Raw genomic sequence first — 9,564 nt, 5'->3', positions numbered from 1 at the left:
AAAGGCACATGATCACACACACTGGGGAGAAGCCCTACGAATGTAAACAGTGTGGGAAAACCTTCAGTTATCCCCAGTCTTTTCAAAGACATGAAAAGACTCACACTGGAGAGAAACCCTATGAATGCAAGGAATGTGGGAAAGCCTTCAGTTGGCCTGAGACCTTCCGAGTGCACATGAGAATGCACACTGGAGAGAAACTCTACACCTGTGAAACCTGTGGGAAGACTTTCAGTTCCCCCAAGTCCTTTCAAGGTCACGTGAGAACTCACACCGGAGAGAAGCCTTACAAATGTAAACAGTGTGGAAAGGCCTTCAGTTGGCCCTCAACCTTTCGAGAACACGTGAGAATTCACACCGAAGAGAAACTGTATAAATGTGAAAAGTGCGGCAAAGCTTTCACTTCTTCCAGGTCCTTTCAAGGCCACGTGAGGACTCACACTGGAGAAAAACCGTATGAATGTCCTCACTGTGGGAAGGCCTTCAGTTGGCCGTCATCCTTACAGAAGCACGTGAGAATGCACACTGGAGAGAAGCCCCATAAATGTGAGCAGTGTGGGAAAGCATTCAAGTGGCCCTCATCCTTTCGAAACCACGTGAGAATGCACACTGGATAGCAACTCCATGGATGCGTGAGAGATTCAAAAGCTTTTAGAAAGCCCTGCTTTCTCTGGAGGAATCCTATAGCTGTAAGGAATGTTGGAACACCTCACGCAAGTTACTGTGTAATGCCCCAGGAAATTCGCACCAGGAGAGAAGTATTACAGACATTACAAATGAGGTCTGTCCTTGTCACTACCTCACTTCAAAACTGGGTTACTAAGTGAATTTCTAGTTCTTTCACAATACATATTTATGTCAGAAATACTTCTGTAAGTCCTTTGGGCTCTAGTGCATAAGTTTGAATAGCACTTTTTTCTGATTTTTCAGTTAATACATGTTTTCCCTTTTCCTTTTGAAGTTTATTGGGCCATGGCGATTACAAGTGTGCTTTTAATATGACAATGTATTTAAATTTTTCTTTTCTTTTGAGGAAGATTGGCCCTGAGCTAACATCTGTGCTGATCTTCCTCTATTTTATGTGTGGGACACCGCCACAGCATGGCTGATGTGTGGTGTGTAGGTCCCTGTCCGGAATCTGAACCTGTGAACCCCGGGCCACAGAAGTGGAGCATGCGAACTTAGCCACTGCATCACCGGGCTGGCCTCAAGTGTAACTTTTATGTAACATTGCAATTTAAGGGTCAGATGATAAGCTTTGTTCACTGGAGCGTAAGTGCCTTACAGTAAGCTTCTGAATGCCGAGGCCTCCATCTCAAAGACACATCTTGAATCAACATTGCCAGCGCTCTCACACAGCTGCTGCCAGAGCAACTAGATAAGGAACCAGGCTGCCTCCCACCCACGAAGTTCCCCTTCCCAAAGCCCTGGGTGCCCTGGAGAACTGACTGCTTGAGGGACCGCGCTTTTCCCTTTCCTCGCCCGAATCCCCACCTTTACATTTTAAATTCACCAATAAAGAGTGAACCTCTGAAAGCCTCGGCCCCCCACCCTCCTCCCAAATAAAGGCAGAGCCCAATTCTGTTCTCTCTCTCCCCCTGACCTCGCCATGCCGCCCTCAGGCATGCTGTGTGCTCTCCAGGATTTGTGAGCAATAAATTTTTTTCTTCTAAATTCCTTGCTGGGTTTTTTTTTTTTTTTTTCTGAGGTGTGTCTTACAATCATGGTAAGAACTATAGGAGCCAGCCGAGCCACAACGTTGGGTCCAGCCGGGGAAATAGCCGGGGGGCTTACTGCAAGGAGTACAGCTGCAGGCGACTGGCTGGGACGTTTGCAGCTGACAGGATCCCTGCAACAGGCTGAGGCCGACAGAACAACCAGTTAAAGTTTGTGAGTAAAGTATCAGGACAACGACGCTGTTTCCCTCGCCTTTCCCCTGACACACAGCTGACGAAGGCGGTTCTCCCCAGAAACACATTGGTCTTTTCTGGGCCCCTCACTACCGGCCTACCTCGCTTTATTGTACTTCACTGTGCTTTGCAGATAATGTGTTTTCCACAAGACCCTCCACCAGCAAAAAGGTTACAACTCGCTAAAGGCTTAGATGATGGTTAGCGTATTTTTAGCAAGAAAAGTTTTTTTGTATGTGTGAGGAAGATGGGCCCTGAGCTAACATCTGTGCCAATCTTCCTCTGTTTCATGTGGGACGCTGCCACAGTGTGGCTTGAGCAGTGCTAGGTCTGTACCTGGGATCTGAACCTGTGAAGCCCGGGCTGCCGAACCTTAGTGCATGAACTTAACCTCTACGCCACCAGGCCAGCCCCAACAGTCAAGTTTTTAAAAACTAAAATATGTACATTGTTTTCTTTAGAGATAATGCTATTGCACGCTTATTAGACTACACTGTAGTGCAAACATAACTTTTGTATGCACCGGGAAACAAAAAAACTCATGTAACTCACTTTATCACAATATTTGCTTTGTTGCAGTGGTCTGAAACCAGATCTGCAATATCTCTGAGGTATGCCTGTGTGTAAATGATCAGGACCAATGGGGTGGGAGGTTATGAAAAGCATTTTGGAAATTTTTGAAAACTTAGGATTTCGTCCTGAACAATTCCTAAAGATGAATTGTTCTGAGTAACTCATATTGAAATGTTCTTCTGTGGAAATACTTTCATTCCTCATCTGTACATCTTCCAAAAGAAAGGTCTGGATGAGAATAGGGGATGAGTTTTCTTTTCTTTTTTTTTTTTTTTCTTGAGGAAGATCAGCCCTGAGCTAACTACTGCCAATCCTCCTCTTTTTGCTGGGGAAGCTTGGCTCTGAGCTGACATCCGTGCCCATCTTCCTCTGCTTTATATGTGGGACGCCTACCACAGCATGGCTTGACAAGCAGCGCCATGTCCACACCCAGGATCCGAACCGGCGAACCCCGGGCCACCGAGAAGCAAACTGTGTGCACTTAACCGGTGTGCCACTGCCAGCCCCCTAGGGGATGACTTTTGAAAATGTAATGTTATGATTGCTAAATGGCACACTACAAGTCTGACATTTGGGAGATGACCAGGGCAGAAGGCAGAGGCTGTTGTTAATTTTATAGTTCAGAATCCTTTCTGCAACCTTTTTCCTCTTCCTGAAGGGAATCTCTGCCTCCTGCCTTTCCAAACTATTATGAGTGCAAGCTGACATACTGAACCTAGATCACACTGGAATTAGAAAAAGAACAAGTTAAACCCAAAAGTAGCACAAGGAAATTATAATAAAGATGAGAGCAGAGATGTGCAAAAGAGAGAATAGAAAGACAATAGAGGAAGTCAATAAAACCAAGAGTTGGTTCTTTGAAAAGATCAAAATTGACAAACCTTTAGCTAGATGGACTAAGAAAAAAGACCCAAATTGCTAAAATCAGAAATGAAAGTGGGAACACTGCTACTGATTCTACAGAAATAAAAAGGACAAGGAGATTACTATGAACAATCGTATGTTAACAAATCAGATAACTGAGGTGAAACAGACAAATTCCTATAAGCAAACCAAAAAAAATAGACAATCCGAATAGTCCTATAACAAGTAAGGAGATGGGGTCAGTAATAAAAAAAACCTCACTACAAAGAAAAGCCCAAGACCTGATGGCTTCACTGGTGAATTCTACCAAACATTCAAAGAAGAACTAGTACGAAGGCTTCTCAAACTTTCCCCCAAAAAATTGAAGAGCAAGGAACACTTCTTAATTCATTCTGAGCCAGGCAAAGACTCGACCACAAGAAAAAGCTACAGACAAACATTCCGAAATGTGCTGCGTAAATCCTCAGCAAAATACTAGCAAATCGAATTTAGTGCTACAGTCAGCACCACGTAATGACATTTCCGTCAATGATGGACCACATATAGGACAGTGGTTCCATAAGAGCGTAATGGAGCTGAAAAATTCCTATCACTTAGTGATGTCGCAGCAGAACACCTCACTCGTGTTTGTGGTGATGCTGGCGTCAACAAATCCACTGCACTGCCACTCTGATGAAAGTATGGCACATACAACTATGTACAGTACATCATACTTGATAATGGTAATAAATAGCTATGTTACTGGTTTATGTATTTACTATACTATACTTATTATCTTAAAAGTGTGTCCTTTCTACTTAAAAAAAGTTAAAGGGAAAACAGTATGCTGTGTTATGCTGGCAGCAGCCTCATACATCTCGATTTTGCCACATCTCTTGATTGGATTGTTTTCTCTTGTGCCTGACTTAATCTCATGTTGTTTTGTTCACCTTGGCCCCTAAGCGTACAAAATCCACTGCAAATATTGCCAGTAAGAGGCCACATCAAGTGACTGATCTGGAAATGCAATTCAAAGTGATTAAGGACTATGAAGGTGCAAAATCAGTGCTAGTTATTGCTCGGCAGTCAGGTATGTCCCATTCCGTCAAAGCTACGATCCTGAAGAGCAAACTGAGAGAAGCTGTTAAATGATCTGCTGCATCGAAGGCCAAGAGGCTAACGAAAATTCAAGGACCTACGTGTGACATGGAGAAACTTCTAATGACCTAGATTGAAGACCAGACACGGAAGGATGGCCCTCTCAGCACCGGGATGATAACAGGCAAAGCAAAATGTTTGCTGTGTTGAAAGAAAAGGCTGGACCTGCCCATGATGTTGAATTTACTGCTAGCTCTGAGTGGCTGAAACAATTCAAGAATCGTTATTCCTTACATCAGGTGGAAGCGAGCGGTGAGTCTGTGAGTGCTGGTGTGAAGGCAGCTGAAGAATTTTTGGAAACTCTAGATAAGCTGATTGTGGAGGAAAATGACTTGCCCGAGCAAATATCCAATAGGAATGAATCCTCCCTATTATGGAAATAGATGCCTAACAGGACTATCCCCAGGCATAATAGGGAAGATACACAAGGGGTGCAATGCCGGGGGACGTCCCCATCGCCCCTTGCTATAGGAACCTCAGAGGCAGAACAATGGGTAGGACGCTGCCCTAGGTTCAGGGGGGATTTTCAAGGTAATGGACCCTTTTCTTTCATCTCTCTTCATCTTTTTGCTTCCTAGGACCATAGAAGCTTCTCATTCTATTCTTAAAGACTCACCTTGGGGTTGCCTTTTAAATAACTGGGCAAATTTGATCTACAAGATCTAAAGAAAAGGAGACATCTTTTACTGTAATACTGTTTGGCCTCAATATACTCTGAGTGAGGAAAAATGGCCCATGAACGGCACCCTAAATTTTAATACTACTTTTCAACTAGACTTATTTTGCCATTGCCTGGGGAAATGGTCTGAAATCCCTTAAATTCAAGCATCCATGTCCCTAAATCAAGATCCTGGACTCAGAGCGGCTTGTTGCCTGTGTCTCGTGATTAATAGAGGGGGTGAAGAAGGGATTTACAAAGCCAGTGAATTTTGACAAACTCCGGGAAATAACTCAGGGAACAGAGGAAAACCCTGCCCCTTTTCAAGGGAGATTAGCTGAAGCCGTTCAAACAGACACTAATGTAGACCCTCCTTCTCCGGAAGGGACGGCTGTGCTAAACATCGCTTCATTAGTCAGTCGGCCCCAGACACATGCAGAAAAGAGACTAAATGGGCCTTGGGTCCTCAAACACCTGCACAGAGACCTTTGGGGGTTGCTACTCAGGTGTTTAATGATCGGGACTTGACTCTTAAACAGGGTAAGGACAGGGGCCAGCCCGGTGGTGCAGCGGTTAAGTTCACATGTTCCACTTCGGCGGCCCAGGGTTCGCCGGTTTGGATCCCGGTGCGGACATGGCACCACTTGGCAAGCCATGCTGTGGTAGGCGACCCACATAAAAAGTAGAGGAAGATGCGCATGGATGTGAGCTCAGGGCCAGTCTTCCTCAGCAAAAAAAAAAAAAAGAGGACTGGCAGCAGACGTTAGCTCAGGGCTAATCTTCCTCAAAAAGAAAAAAGAAAAACAACAGGGTAAGGACAGAAGGGCAAAGTTACAGGGTAAGGCACAGGCTCACATTTCAGCAGCTGCCATTGCAGAAATGCCACAGACACAGGCTAACCAGGGGCCCAAGTCTCAAACTACCGATGCCAGAGGCCCAGGTGAGTCCCCTTGCTACCGTTGCCATCACCTTGGACCCTGGAGCAAACAGTGCCCCAGAAAGGAGCTTCCTCCTGGGCCTTGTCCTCTCTGCAAGCGAGAGGGACATTGGAAGCACGATTGTCCTTGCCTCCAGAGTGAGGAGGGGCCAAGAACACACTTCCCTGCCCGGGGGTGCGACCCTGAGGACTCCACCTGAAGGGGCCCAGAGGCCAGTCCGGCTCCTGTCACCATCGAACAGACTGAGCCCCAGGTGACTCTAGATGTGGAGGGGAAGCAGATCAACTTTCTTATTGACACGGGAGCCACTTACTCTGCACTTGTTTCTCACTCTGGCCCAACTCGGGAGTCCCATCAAAAAATTGTCGGAATAGAGGGCGACTCTAAGTTTTGTTATCAGACTCTTCCTTTAGCTTGCCAATACGGGACTCAGGTGTTTTCCCATACTTTTCTAGACCTACTTGCTGGTCCAATTCCACTATTAGGGCAGGGCTCAATGAAAAAGTTAGGAAGCTGATTTATTCTAACACGAGAGGAGGATGGCTTGTTTGCTGCACTCTCTCCAAGCTCTGTTGTTTCCCAGATCCCCTCTAATATTGCACCCCATATATGGGAAGAGCTGATCCCCAGGTTTGGGACTGCTCCCTTCCAGGAAGGGCTCTAACAGCACAGCCGGTCTCTATGACCCTGCAGGACGCTTCTCTTCTCCCCAGAAGAAGCAAAACCCTTCAAAACCAGAGGCAAAGGATCACAACCCCTCTTATTAAAATTCCTCAGTCACGGCCTCCTTCAATGACATCAAACTCCCTATAACACTCCTGTCTCGCCTGTGAAGAAGCCAAGTGGAGATTATCGTTTGCTCCAGGACCTCTGCATAACTAATGAGGCCACTGTTCCTGTCCCCCCATCGAGCCTACCCCAGATACTACACTTTCCCAGCTCCCGGAAATCTCTGATTGGTTTAAGTCCTGGACTTAAAGGATGCTTTCCTCTGGATTCTTCTGGATGCAACTTCCCAACCTTGATTCTCCTTTGAATGGAAGTTTCCTAATGAAGCTCTTCCCACCCAGTTGACAGGACAGCCCTCCGGCAAGGTTTTCGGGCTGGCCCCCATTTGTTCGGAAGTGCCCCAGGCAAGGAGCTGCGGGATGCTGAACTCCCTGTTGTCGGCTTCATACAATATGTTGATGGTGTTCTTGTTTGTAGTACCGCAAAGGAGGATTCTGATCACAACACTGTCCTTGTCCTTAATTTCTTAGCCCAACGGGGATATCAAGTGTCCCCACAAAACGCACAAATTTCACAACAGCAGGTGTCCTATTTGGGCTACGATTTAACCCCAGGACATGGGGCACTTTCTGTAAATAGGAAAACGACTATCCTCGAACTCAGACCACCAAAGACAAAATGACACTTGGCACTTTCCTGGGTGTGGCAGGACTCTGTCGTTCATGGCTTCCTCAGTTCAAGGTAACAGCAAAGTCCTTACATGAAGCAACCAGGGGACCTGATCAGGAACCTCTGGAATGGACAGAAATCAAGGACAAGGCCTTTCGGTCCGTTCAACAACCGTCTTCTGCCCCAGCCCCAGCTCTGCCTAGTGAAAAGCAGGGCCAGGCCCTCGGTACCCTCACTCAAGGACCAGGCCTAGAGACCCGAATTGTTGGCTATTTCTCAAGAACTCGAGACTCGGTGGCTTTGGGATGGCCAGCCTGCTTCAGGGCCTTGGCAGCTACAGCTCCGTTAGTTGAGGAGGCCTCTCAATTAACTATGGGACAAGCTTGAACAGTCACGACTCACCATCAAGTACAAGCCGTCTTACAACCTAAGGGACATCAATGGATGACCAGAGGACGTCTAACTAAATATCGGGCCATCCTCCTAGACTCCCCTGATGCCATCCTTAGGGTCTGTCAAGATTAATCTGGCAGACATTGTGCCCGGTCCTGATTACCCAGCCCAGGATTCAAGCACACGTGCTCTGTAGTCATAGGACAAGGGTGCTCTCGCAGGCCTGACTTGACCTGCTGGACTCCCCCATGGATAACGCGGATGACACCTGCTGTATAGACGGCAGTAGCTTCGCAGAACAGGGCATCCACGAGGCCGGCTGCGCCATAGTAAACGCCTTCTCGTCCTCAAGGCACAAGCCCTTCTGGCCAATACGTCCGCCCAAGAGGCTGAACTCACTGCTCTCACCCGAGCTCTTTGCCTGGCGAAGGACATGGTTCTTAATATTTACACTGACTCACAACATGCCTTCTCGGTGCTGCATGCACACGGGGCCACATGGAAGGAAAGGGGTTAACTCAACGTGAAGACCTCCCCTATCGAACACTGAGCAGAGGTCTCTGCTCTTTTAAACTCTGTGCTTCTTCCAGAGCAAGTGGCTCTGTCCATTGCTGGGGACACCGGAAGGACTTAGCCCTTGAGAGCAAGGGGAATAACTTCACTGACTGGGAAACTAAACAGGCAGCTAAACAAAGTAGTCTTTTAAGCTGACTCCCCATTCCCCCTGCTTTGGGCCTCATTAGTCCTATTTGTACAAATCGAGAAATAACCCTGGCTCAAGAAAAGGGAAACACCCAGGAAACAAAGCAGTCTTGGCTAATTAACGATCAGGGAAAATTTTCTCACCTAAAAGCCTCCAGTGGACATCAGTTAATGGAATTCATCAGGCTGCCCATTTCCGCAAACGATCTTTGACTCAACCACTTTCCAAATCCTTCGATGGCCATACTCTCCAGGCCACCATTAGGCAGCTCTGCCGCTCTTGCGCCACTTCTGCTCAAGTCAATCCAGAGTGGGCAGCTAGAGCACCTCCTCTGTTACGGCCTGTACGACGCCGGGGCCCCTATCCGGGCAAGACTGGCAAATGGACTTTACTCAAGTGCCTCCACGTCATGGCCATAAACATCTTTCGGTGTGTGTCGATACCTTTACAGGCTGGACTGAGGCCTTTCCTTGTCGAAGCGAATGGGCAATCGCAGTAACAAAGGCCCTTCTGAGGGAGATCGTCCCACGCTTTGCCTTCCCCCAAACCTTACAGAGTGACAACGTCCCTCTTTGTAGCTCAAATAACACACCGCGTCTCTTCAGCTTTACAAATTAAATACTCTTTGCATTCGGCCTGGCAGCCACAATCCTCTGGGAAAGTGGAGAAGGCAAACCACACTCTAAACGACATCTCTCCAAATTAAGTCTTGAAACCCGGGAAACTTGGATTACACTCTTACCTACTGGCCTCCCACGGACGAGAACGGCCCCTCAGAACAGGTTGGGGTTAGGTCCTTAGGAAATCCTTCCCATCCACCGACATAGTATTGGACTCTGATTACCACCAGCTGGCCTGATATTCCACTGAGGCCGGCCTCATACGAAAGGAACTGGATGAGTGTGTTGATAATCATGTACCCAAGGCGGAACCAGTCAGCCGATAGACCGTGCCAGGTAAATCCTGGAGATGTTACCAGCCAAGTGGGCT

General features: G+C 47.2%; 2 protein-coding genes across 3 annotated transcripts in view; one reads left to right on the top strand and one right to left on the bottom strand.

Annotated features, from left to right (window-relative positions):
- Nucleotides 1-1,677, top strand: part of LOC124252565 (zinc finger protein 555-like) — a 13,479-nt gene extending 11,802 nt beyond the window's left edge. The window contains exon 4 of the mRNA XM_046686226.1: nt 1-1,677. This exon is cut by the window's left edge and continues 797 nt beyond it. Within this exon, the coding sequence (XP_046542182.1) occupies nt 1-617 (617 nt within the window). The 3' untranslated portion in view covers nt 618-1,677.
- Nucleotides 1-9,564, bottom strand: part of LOC124252568 (zinc finger protein 77-like) — a 172,833-nt gene that overhangs the window by 41,408 nt on the left and 121,861 nt on the right. The gene's annotated exons all lie outside the window — the stretch shown is intronic.

Source organism: Equus quagga, chromosome 14 (genome assembly GCF_021613505.1).
Source record: "Equus quagga isolate Etosha38 chromosome 14, UCLA_HA_Equagga_1.0, whole genome shotgun sequence".
NCBI lineage: Eukaryota > Metazoa > Chordata > Mammalia > Perissodactyla > Equidae > Equus > Equus quagga.
This window is presented reverse-complemented; position numbering and strand designations above follow the sequence as displayed.